This window comes from Vicugna pacos, chromosome 30 (genome assembly GCF_048564905.1).
Source record: "Vicugna pacos chromosome 30, VicPac4, whole genome shotgun sequence".
Classification (NCBI taxonomy): domain Eukaryota; kingdom Metazoa; phylum Chordata; class Mammalia; order Artiodactyla; family Camelidae; genus Vicugna; species Vicugna pacos.
In genome coordinates this window covers 16,611,715-16,624,435 of record NC_133016.1, presented here as the reverse complement: position 1 = coordinate 16,624,435, position 12,721 = coordinate 16,611,715, and the positions used below count along the sequence as shown (strand labels likewise).

General features: G+C 40.5%; 1 protein-coding gene across 1 annotated transcript in view; it reads left to right on the top strand.

Annotated features, from left to right (window-relative positions):
• DCC (DCC netrin 1 receptor) overlaps window positions 1-12,721 on the top strand; it is a 619,636-nt gene that overhangs the window by 314,208 nt on the left and 292,707 nt on the right. The window contains exon 7 of the mRNA XM_072952215.1: window positions 813-969. Within this exon, the coding sequence (XP_072808316.1) occupies window positions 813-969 (157 nt within the window). The remainder of the gene's footprint in view (window positions 1-812; window positions 970-12,721) is intronic.

Here is a 12,721-nt window from a genome sequence, read left to right as displayed (position 1 = left end):
GTCCAGAAGAAACACATGTTCCTTAGACTTGTGGATATGAACAAATGAGAAGCAGACAGAGATACCCAACAAATGTAGATTATGAATTCACACACACACACACACACACACTCACTAGCAAACATCTATTACAGATTATAAATGTCCCAAACGTTTGAAAAACCAGTTTTCTAGCTGTGGATGATTCAATTATTCTTAAAATAACAGTTGTTAAATTTTGCTATAAATATGGTGATACTCTACAAGTAGGTGCAATTGTATATCTTGATGTCTTGTAGAGTTTTCTCTGTTATTTCTTTTACTAGCAGGTAGTCCACAAGAACTGTTTCTACTTTTTGTTAGCTCCCATCAACATTTAATTTGCTATTTTTCATTTTCTGTGGTCTTAGAAAATAGAAAAACATGCTCCTTCAAATTGTATCTAAAACAGTGTAGGCAGGCTCTGAGTGGAATAAGGTTTTATAATAATGACTTGGTTACCTCAAGCATTTATCAGTACTTGTAAGTCTACGTTTCCCTGTTTCATGCCTAAACAGGACATTTTCCATGTGGTCATGGATCCCACAAGTAGTAGAAACTGGACAAATATGCAGTAGGATCATACGTGTTATTAATCAATCTTTGATAAACCCTAGGAAGTTATAATATACCTTTTCTTTCCACATACTATTTTTTGCTTTCTCTTGTTTTTCTCCCATCCTTTAGAATCTATGTGAATGTATCATTTGTTTACTAATGGGTTTATTTACTTCCCTGCACATTTCCCACCTGTTTCTGAACACCTCTGACAGCCTCCTCTCCTTCCTCCTCAGCCATGCTAAGCTCCAGCATCCTGCCTTCTGCCCCCAGAGATGTGGTCCCTGTCTTGGTTTCCAGTCGGTTTGTCCGTCTCAGCTGGCGCCCACCTGCAGAAGCAAAAGGGAACATTCAAACCTTCACAGTCTTTTTCTCCAGAGAGGGTGACAACAGGTAGGTCCTACCAATGAAATTCAGCCTAATCCACCATCTCTTTATATGTAGGCTGGGGGGTGATGTTGGTGGGAGGTCTTGAGCAAGGACTTTGAAGACCGTGAAATCTCTCCTCTGTGCCTGTCACTCATTACTTAATGGAGATAATATGTCTCTGTTGCTCATGTGGTTCTTCAAAGCAGAAGAGCCTACAGAACCAAATTCAGTTATTTATAGAAAACTTCCTTGAATAAAGACAAGCATGTGAATATAGGATATCACTGTTTTTTTTTATTTCCTTGATTTTCAACGTGATAAACAGAGAAGAGAGTTAGTTCACTCTCAGTTCTACCAACACAGTCTGAGAGTGAAAGAACCACCGTGACTTGGATGCAATCTCAACTTGTCATTGACATCATATGATCTCAAGAAAACTACAGAACCTATCTGAGCCTCACTTTTCCTCTTTAATAAAGAGGAAATAAGAGCACTTACCTGCAAGGTTTTTGTTAGGCTTAAATTGGATTGCATCTATAAAGCTCCTTGGAGTGTGTCGAGTCTTTGGTACAGGTTCTTGTTAATATCATCACTGTGTAGGCACAAGCGAGGTCGTATGGCTCTGGTTTCAAGGTATCAGTCTACTGTTGTTTTTGTGTTTTGCTTTTTGGGTTTTTTCCTCGTCAATTTTCCTTCAAAATATTTAACTATTTTAAGACTTTGCAGTTTGATTTGTGCATCTATGATAGATATTAAGTTCCAATCTGTACGAGTAAATGATGTAATATCTCATTTCTTTAAATTTTTTACACTTTATTTTGTATTTGATCATTCTAATATCTGTGTGCGTCTGATTCAGCGGTTGGTCTCTGCTGACTCTTCCTCTTAGGGGCTTGTTTCTGCCCATGTTTGGCTGGTTCTTGATTGTTAACTCTAGTCCTTAGAAGTTCATCTGGGGGAAATTCTGAGGCCAAGGTTTAAAGTACATTCTCGTGGGAGGATTTGCTTTACCAAAATGAGACCACACTAGAGGTAAGTTTTGTAAGGTTTGTTTGGTCCATCCAGGTCTCATACCGATATTTTATTGGTTATAAGAAAGTCCATTAAGTATGATAACATGTGCTTTTCTGCCACTTTTCACGTATCCACTTGAATGAATAAATGCAGGCTTGTGGTAAGGAAATTTTAGAGAGATTGTTTTCTGTTCAGTGAAGTTATGACTGAGACTGGCCTGTTTCACCAGTTCCCTTGGGAGGCTGATTTCATTTTCTAGTTCATCCACTGGAGTTAGCTCTCTCAGGCTCCTGGCTGTATGCAGGGTTCTCTAATCAGACCTGATCCACTGCTTTACCCATAAGCTCTGTTTCCTCTCCTTCTCTCCTGGTAGTTTCTAAAACTAGCTCTAGACTTCTGTTGGTGGGCAAATGCCCTTAGTTAGGTGCCAGTGCCACAGGTCGGCTTCCCCACTAGGATGGTTCCCTCACTTTGCTGCCAGCGTATTCATGGGTCATTTTTTTTTTAATAAGAGTGATTTTGAATAATTTACCCAACATTCTAAATGTGCTGTAATAGAAGGGTTTATGGCATAATATCTAGTTTGCCATATTGTTCAAAATGGAATTTTGTAATCTTTATCAAATGCCTGTATGATTGGTATCATTGTTCTGTATCATGAATTATCAGCATTTGAACAAGTATATTTAAATATAAGCACGTTTGATGTTTGGAAATTTTTATTGAAGATTACAGCACAAAGCCACTCTGTAAACATCTCACTTAGAAGGAATCAGAGATCTGGGAAGCCTTCTTAATAGACCTTTCCATTCTATTCTGTAAGCGTTTTGTAAGTTTCTCCCCTCCTCGGCAGTGTTTGGGTTTTTTATATTGCCAATTAAAGGTGATCAAAGAGATCAGCTTGTAAAAGCTGAATTTGCTTCAGAGAAGCACAATGTTGCCAAATCCCAAGATTCTGTACTATTTTCAACTGTACTCAGCAGACCTCCTTGTGCCTCCCTTCCAGGGAGGGAACCGCACCATTACGTTGTTCAGTAGATGAGAATTTTCATAGGGCAACTAGGAGCTTTATAAAATGTCTGTTGACTTGGCTGAGTTCTGCCTTTCACATCTTTTCTTCCATATTAAACCTCCTCTTATGTATATATAATCAGTCCCCATTGGTACCCAGGGGTTTCCGGAATGTGTCAGCTTCCTGCATCCTTGAATGAGGACTACATCCACTTTCTGTAAAGTTTACCAGCCAAAGGAAATGTGACCTGTTTTATGCATCTCCATATGTGGAATATTTTGGGGGGAGGTGGTGGTGGTGTAGGGGGAGTAGGAAGGGAAGGGGAGAAAGAGGAGAGAGAGAGAGGAATGACAAGTGCCCTGGTGGGACCCAGTTGTTCACAGGGCTGAGCTGACACTAATCCTGACTGTCACTATCTGTTCTTCCAAGAAGACTGGACCAGATGGCTGTGGCAAGAATTCCAGTGCCTACTGAAGGCATGTGGGGAGAAGCCAGCATCGGGTGTGAGGCTTCTAGTCGCTCACACATGCGTGTTTTAAACCCAGGATGATCTTTAGGAAGCCTTCAGGATTGGAAAGGGACGATATAGCTTGGGCCGGCTGGAGTGGTATTTAGTTGGAAATACTGCAGTGTGATGTTCACATGGGGCAGTGCAACTGCTCTCGTGCTGCGTCTCAAAATGCTTTTCTTTCGTGGTCACAGCAGCAGCTAAAGTATATCCTTTTTAAATTTCTGTTTCCTTTTACAACTTGACCTGACTTTAAAATGAAAGGAAAGAAACACACATATACATAGAGCCTGTGTTCCGTGAGATCGTTCATTACCATGACGAAGCAGCCATTTGTTTTAGTCTTATCTCTGCAGCTGTTGAACTCTGTGACCTTACGAGGAGTCTCATAAGTTCTTTGGGTGCAGCTGTGAAACCTGGAGGTCATAATTCTTGCCCACTGTCTTCCTGGATCCACATGGATTTCCTAGAGGCATCTTAAATTCAACCTGCCCAAATCCATACTCACTGTCTACTCCTTAAATATATTTTTCTTCACTTTTCTTGTTTATGTTAGTACCTTCCATCCTGTGAACCAAGCAAAAAGCCCAAGTCATATTTTACTCCTCCCTGACTCTTAGCACTGCCATTTGTCTTCAGGTGCTGTCAGGTCTGCCTCGGCCACAGCTCAGCCATGCCCCCTTGATTCTGTCATCTCCGTCATCAGGTACCTGATCTCTGACATTAGCTTCTCACCTTTTAATCCATCCTCCTCACTGTCTCTAGTTATCTTTTTGAAATACAATTTGGATCACTCATTTCACTACTTAAAAATATGAATTTTTAAAAACCATAAATATAAAATTTATATATAAAGATATGCACATAATAACTTCAAATCTCCTTTGAATGGAAGCCTATCTCCAGTCCCTATAGAGGTAGAGTGTGGTTCCTATAAACAATGATGGTTAAAAATATACCACTTAAATCCAAATGGCTGGATTTGGAAATGGCACTACTGTATCAGACATGTGAGTTTTGTGTGTTTAATGATGTAAAAAACAGAAATCACATCTCTCAGTTGTAATGGACAAAGGGAAGATAAATCATACCTGTCAGAATAGCTATGAGAACTAATTGAAAGAATTTAAATAAAGCACCCAGGGCAGTCACTGCATGAGGGCAGAATGGAGGGTCTCAGAATAGTGTGAACTCAGAGACAATATGGAAAAAAGGCTGCAAAAATCAGGCTCAAAGGTAATGGTGGTAATAGTGATCATAACAATGGGTTGCTGTTCTTTTATATGGATCATTTATTTTCATTTATTTTCATAACTGCTCACTGTTCCCTACTAATAAAATCATTGTATTCTTTGTTCATCTGTTGATATCTTGCTTACCTTTCAAACCCATGGATCGGTTCATAACCTCTTGGCTAGTTATTCCTGTGGTCATACCAAGGTCCATGACACCACCAATCACTGCAGCCTTGCCATGATCTCAGTTTCAAACATCATACTTTGAGCTCAATCTCTAGACTCTTATTTTTGCATCTTCCATTTAAGACTGATTACAACAAATCTTGATTCCATGGGGACTTACAATTCATTGATTCGATGGTGTTTCCACGGCCCCTCATCCTTCATGTTTGCCTTCACCTTTAAATAGCTAAATTCCTATGGCCAGTTATTATAAACACTGACATACACCACTGTTTTCTTGCTATTCTTTCATTTAATATTAGTTTTTTGGCAAAAACCAACTCAAGTAGATGTAATTTTCTACCTATCTTTACTTGTGCTCTTGTTGCTGAATATAACTGGAAGAAAATACACAACTGTGCTGGCCAGTCTTCAAATTCATGATTACTCATCTGAAGTTGCCTCTTGGTGGTGCTGGAGGTTGTATTACACAAAGCAGTCAGGCCCTCTCACACATGATCCCAATGATACTTCATGCCTTTCCCTCTCTTCTCAAATCTCCATCACCTTCCCTCTTTCCCTCACTCCTAGTTGACCTTGTTTCTAATTTCCTGAAAAATAGTGGTGATTAGAATGGAAGTTGTACAAGTTTCCATATCTGATGTGTCTTTAAGCATATAGTCTGTCCTTCCTCAAGTTTCTGTCAGAGTAATGTCCAGGCTATCTTAACAGAGCCAGTTGCTTATGTGCTAGATCCCATAGTTTTTTGCAAATAAAAGAACAAAGCTTCAGCCAGTCATTCTCTGTCCCCATCATCAGTGTTTCCCACCCCCAAGGTATCATGTCCATCAGCATATAAGCATGTATTTGTGTTTTCCATCTCAACAAATTTTTCCTCAATCCCGTTTCTCCCTCCTCTGCCACTTCACTGTTCCCTTTTATGGCAACATGTCTTGAGTTGTCTGATTGCACTCTGGTACCTTACCTCATATCACAGTCAGGATTCTGCCCCTGGTATTTCACTGAATACTTTTATCAAGCTTCACCAGATGGCCTCCATGTTGCTAAACCCAACAGTCAATCCCAGGTCCTCTCATTACTTGGATAGCTAGCAAATTTTGTCACATTTGATCACCCCACTTTGATGAAACTCATTCTTCCTTTGGGTTTTGTTATACACGCCCTGTTGGTTCTACTGCAAACCCTCTGGCCACTCAATTTTAGGCTCTTTTACTTTTTACTCCTAATCTCGCTGACCTGTAACTGTTGGATTACCCTAGGGCATAAGTTTTAGCGATCTCATTTTGCCCAGTTTGTGACTTAATATTTTGTCAGTATGCTGATGTCTTCCAAATTTGTGTATCTGGTTGTGACATTTTACCTCCAGTCATATTCCTGAATCATATATCCAGGTTCCTACTTGATTTCCCAATTTTGATTTATCATGAGCATCTAAAACTTATAAACAAAACCAAATACCTATTTTCTTTCAACCTCAGTCCCTTTCAAATACATTATTATCCCAGAGGTTTCCCCCATCCCAGTGAAATCTATACATTTCTCATTACTCAGGCCAAAATGCTTGGAGTAATCATTAAGTCTCCCCTTTCTCTCACACCCTAAACCAAGTCCATCATCAGGTCTTGGCAATACTGTCAAAATATATCCTGAATCCTTGGAATGATATATACCTGATATTTGCTGCAAAATAGTACTAAAAGCCTGGCCTTTGTGATTTATTTTGAGCTGAGTGATGGGAGTAAAGTGGTCCATCAGATCATTCTGTATAATTTTGTATTGCTCAAAATTGTCCATAATAGAAAAATAAAATCGAATAAATAAATAAAAATAAAACATCCTACCACTTCTTACCTCTTTTTAGTACCGGCAAGTCTCACCCGAACTATTGCAGTAACCTCTCAGATCTATTTTCACCATAGCAGCTGGAGTTAACCTTTTAAAACACGAGTTAGATTGTGTCATTTCTCTGCTTTGAAACTCTCCAGTGACTTCCTGTCTCATTCATAAAATAATCATTCCGGATCTGGGCCCTTGCCACCTTCCCAGCTTCATACTGACTATGTTTACTCTTTTCTTGCTTCTTCATTCCTGCCCAGTCTCACTGGCTTCCGTGTGTTTCCTGTATATACCAAGAATTCTTCTCTTGTAGTTGTTCATCAGTCTGCCCGGAATGCTCCTCCCCTCGGCGATCCAAGTGGATCCTTCTCTAACTTTCACGAAGTCTTTGCCAAAATGGCACCTTCTCTTGGAGACCCCTAGCATTCCCTGTGCCCCTTTTCATTCTTATTTTTCCCCACAGCTTTGTTACCTTCTTCTTATTGTTTCTTGAATCTCCTTTCTCACCCTCAGAATGTAAGCTTCCTATGGGCAGGGATGTTTTTAACACCATAATTCACTGAGCTATTCTCAGCTCCTGAAGCAAAACCTAACCCAGGTTAAACACTCACAACATAGTTGTTGAATTGAAACCCTAACTGAAATGTCAATCACCTTGTGAAACTCTCCATGGTCCTCCAGGTCAGAAGTCATCAATTTCCCCTTTCTTCCCTTTTCTCTTTGATTACATCACATTCGCAGCATTGCAGCATTTACCATCTTTTCCCTGTGAATGTATGTTCCCCTCCCCAGTGGCTGAGACTAGATCTTATTTATAATTTCATACCCAAGTGTCTAGTATCCCAACTTATGTAGATATTTACTGATTGGAGGTGACATGACAGAGGTGGCAGAGACAGATGTGGTCTTCTTAATATATTTTTCCTTAAGCAATAAAGCAAACTATGTTACTGAGGAAGATGAAAAAGCTGACTGCAATTCAATAAAAAAAAAAACTTTTTAATTGAGAAAGAAAGTTGATTCTGAAATTCCATTCCAACATCCCTGTTCATTTTGGGTTTCCTGGCTCCGATCTAGAGCAAATCTACACCATATGTCTCTGAACAGTTAACTGTGATGGGTGTTTGCTCACATAAGTTTATTTAGTTCCTTAACACAATAGCTTTTTAAAAGGTAGTGGATTTAACATTCGTCTCAGATTTGCAGTGACTTTGCCATGCAAATTACTCTAGCTCAGATTATCATTAATCTGTCTGACTGGTTAATGGTGTCAGTAATGCAGGTGCCATAGTTAACATATTTTATTCAGCCTCTCAGGTGCTTTCATTTCATAAGTCAGGGGGCAGCATCAATTCTAGAACCTGAAAGCCAGAATTCACAGAGACACAACTGTTTCACAGATCGCCTGCTGTCTCTTCCTAGTACCTAAAAATCGTTAAAATTGAAAGTGATCTTCAGAATCATAGTCCAGCTTCCTGTTACTTAACCATCTAGAGGCTGATGCTCAGGGCAGGGGTAAATTGCAGCCCCAAAGAAGCATTGATAATGAGGATAAGCATTTTATCCAGTACTTACTCTGCCAGATACCAGCCAAAGCATCTTGCATAAATTATCTTATTTCATCCTTACAACAAAACAGTATCCAGATGAGGCTTAAAGACGTTTGCGCCTCCAGTAGACAGCTAGTAAGTGCCAGGACCAGGACTGAATGCAGACCTCCCTCCAAAGCAGCTCTGGACCAGCTTGTTCCCAGCTGTGTGTGGATTAATCTGGACGAGAACCAAGTTTTCTCAGTATTTTACAGAATTATGACTTGATTTTCTTCTATAGGCCTCTTTCTGATAGTTTTCTGACTTCATGGAGAAATAGATTTGCATTATTTGTTTACCATATAAAACACATCATCAAACTTTTTTATATATGTAGGGAACATTGTACCTTCCATTCAGTAATCTGAAATTATGCGTAGAGTATATCTCAGTGTAGCCACGGGGTTAAGGCCATGTGACTATGGAATTGAACTGTCTGGGTTTCAGTCCTGGCTCGGAATTTTACTAGCTATGCTGCCTTGAGCCAAACACTGGTGACTTAGTTGCCTCGTGTTTACTAATAATAGTACCTGATGTGTAAAGTTGTGATGAGTATTAAACGGAATTAAGAAAAAGTACTTAAAACACCTGCTCCTTGCCTGGTACACTGAAAGTACTCGTTATTTTGTTACTTAGTGCCATGTGCTAACGATTGTGTGGGTTGGAAGTGAAAATCAGTCAAATATAGATATTTCCCAATTCATATTTTAGAGAGGACTTTATCGCTTTCACAAACAGTAGCCCGTTTGATCCTCAGATAAAGCACGTATGATAATCTCCGTTTTACAAATGAGCTTGCCTGGTTCAATTCGGAAAGTCTGAAAAGCATTGCTTAAGAAGCTACCCGGCTAGTCCATTCTAGAAGCAGGATTTAAATGCAGGTTTCAGCCCACTGATCTCTTTGCTGAACCACACAAAGTGAAAGATATTTCCTAAAAGAGGTACATATAAAGTCCTGCGGGAGCTCAGATGAGAGAATTAAAACACTTTCATGAGCATCATTCAATTTAATCCTCACAATAACCCTGTGAGGTAGGCAGATAAGGGACTGGTATCTTCATTTTGCAAACGAAACAGGGAAGGCTCCAAGATAGCCCCTGACTTGCTCAAGGTCACATGCCTGTTTTGTGGCAGAACAAAGGAGGGATGGGGGTCTTCCAACTTGCAGCACTGTATGCTTTATGCTGCCTGAGAAAAACCTCTGCTCGCTGCTCGGGATTAGAGACCAGCTTTTCATGGTGGACGTGGAGGATTCCCTTTAGAATCCATCGTGCATTACATTTTCAACACGCTGTTTACATATCCTTTCCCTGCTCCTCAGAATTGAGGACTGTGCAGCTGATGAAGCTTGTTAGGAAGGGAGTGTGCTGTGATGGAAAGAGAACAAGACTCAGGATCCAAAGCACTGCATTCCGACCCCAGCTGAAAGCTTGGCGGAGTCGGCCTTCTTCTCGGTCTGCCTCTCTGCAAAATGTGAACACCTGTCCTTTCTGCCTGGAAATGTGCTTAGATCACTGAGTGAGAGAATTGTGAGTTAATCTTTCCCACAGCCTTGATGCATTTTGAAAAATAAAACATGTCCTCTGCAGATGCCGTGTGTAACTGAACAGCCCATTATTCACTTGTGAGTTGACTATGTGTCCAGAACCGTGTTGGAAACACTAGAAAAGGGAACATTCTCTTTGGAAACAGTTTCGTAGTGTTTCGTGGGTGGATCAGACTCAGGCTGTATCAGTGGAGATGGGAGTGGATAGAGATTCTGGAAATATGTAGGAAGGAAAACGGACGGGACAAGGTGATGGACTGGACGTGAATGGTGAGACAAAGGGGGTTTTCAAGGACAGTTCCTAGGTTTCAGGTTGTTTAAATGGATGGGCGGTGAGAAAATTTGGGGAGTTTAGGATGCTGGAAAATATCCAGGTTTGAGAATGAAGATCAGATATTCAGTTTCAGGTATGCTGTGTTTGACATACTTTCCAACATTCAAGTGGAAATGTCATCTGCGGCTTTGAAAATAGGAACCTGGATCTCAGAGGAGAGCTTTGGGTTGAAGATATAGATCAGAAATTTGTCAGCTTGTGGATGATGACAGCGGATCAAGCAGGAAAAGATGGGTCATCCCCAAAACAGCATGAGAAGAGGGCCTGGAGCTGAGTCCTGTTTATTATGGGATTGTTGACTGAAAGTAAACAAAATAAATAATTTGAAACCAGAACTTTTCTTTTTCCATGAAAAGAGAGCTTTCAATTTGTTGTTACCATAGCTATTTGTTACGTAACTGGGCTTTTGGGTATGTTCTCGATGCTGACATAGAGATGAGAAGGCAAAAGTTTTCAAGCCTGTTCCTCAGGTTATGTTATTATTATTATTTTTTTCACAACTCAAATGAAAAGAGAATTTTAAACACAATTCAGTGGCAATTCCTGACCAAGAAGATGATCTCTGACCACCGTCATGCTTTGTCTGGGGGCTGTGTCACCCCGAACCTCCTTTCCCTTTAAGATAGCACTGGGGCCAAAGCCTGTGGTTCTGGGGAAGAAAGGGGGTGACATTTGGGTGGGTCTTGCTGCTGTCACTTTCAGCCCTATTTCAGGCAACAGCATATTTCAGCTTTGAAAGCTTCTCATCATCACACCCTGCTTGTTCTCGCTGAAGAAATAAAAGTGAAAGTGGAATGGATCAAAGATGTTAAAAAATCTTTCCATTCAAAGTACCATCCTTACAAAGGAACATCAATGTAACTCTTCCTTCCTGAAGCAGCTAATTAGGTGCTTGCTACATCAAGACAGGGTGTCTGGCTCACCTCGCAGCTGTGACTGTTAACACCCTGCTACACTTAGGCAAGAGGATATGTGATTACTTCATATGTATGCTGGAGACACATTACCAACAAGCCACTAAGAAATAGTATCATCTTAATCGTGAACTCGGTTTACTTCTGAAATGTAAACACAGAAGTGTTGAGTTCAGCTAATACACACGTGCACACATGCATGTGCACACACAGATGATTTTCTGTTCCCAATAAAGAATATTAGATTTTTAAAAAAGTCTTTGAGTAGATCTCACCCATTTCAAATAATGTGAAGTGGCAGTTGAAAGCCACCCAAGTAAGTTGGGATGGAACATGGAACAGAACCCGGCTCTCTAAGCATCTCTGAGCTCACACTTCGTGGAGATGTTATACCATTCTTCTGTTAAAATTTTCACAATTATTTATGCATTCATCTAAAAAAGTTAGGAGCACCAGCAGCATAGGGATTCTTTATATGCAGTGAGTGTATGTGGTGAGGGTCAATAAAACACCAATGAGGTATGACTTCTCTTCTAAAATGATTCACAGTTGAGTCAAAGAGACCAGCATGTCTGTCCGCACAGTGTGGTATGGGCTGCTGTGGATGTGTAAACCACGAGCAACAGGAGCACAGAGGAGACAGTGTTCTGTGCTGCTGGAATCAGAGGGCGTGATGGGAAGAAAGCTCCAACCAGGAGATCTCATTCGAGTTGGATCTGAAGAATGAATGAGCTTTTCCAAACCAAGGAGGAACTAAGTCAGGAGAAGGTAACTCCAAGGTAATCAAAATAAAACAAAACAAAATTAAAGAAAGGCCGAATGACAAAGGCAGAGAGGTAGGGGTAGCTATGATGTTGTGGGACAGAGTGACTCATTGCAGCTGGGTACGTAAAGGTCTCTGAATCCTGTTCCAAGGAGTGGAGATTGTATTAACCACAGAAGGCAGCCAGAACAATGTTTTGGGCGTGGAGTTGGCAGATTATGTATATTAGAAGAGTATCTGTGTCAACAGAAGATAGAACTGGAAGACCAATGACAAAGGACTAGGAAGAGCTATTATAATGCAATAAATTGTTAAGTAGAAATCAGAGCAAGCGTCAGTTCCAGGCACAGGAGAGTAGAGCCTAAGCAGAGTTAAGTCTCAGTGCGTGTTGTTCCAGGATCTGTTCCATGCCATCGTGCCTGACTCCCTGACTCAGAATGTATCAGCGTCTAAGAAGACTTTTGGACAAAAAGCCAGATCTCAGCAAAGCAGCTGCTTTACTGTTATTGGGTCAAAGTGTGTGCTTTTAGAACACAGCAGTGTTTTCCAAGAAACCTCACCTAGGTAACCCAAACCACTGAGAACCAGAATTTATAAGAAGGAAACGCTTTTTATTAACACACTCTTCTTGGCCTCCGTGTAAAGGTCAAAGAAAACACGTTACCAACAAAGAAGGCACGCTCAGCCAGCAGAAGGAGACAGACTTCGTATATTTATACTCTCTGTGGGTTTTCAGTGAATGAATTTGCAGTGAATGGATTCTGGAAAGCACAAGTGATTGACTCCCTTTCCTTCAGTCAACTTTGTCTTGAACTTGCCCGAACCCCATCCTACCATCC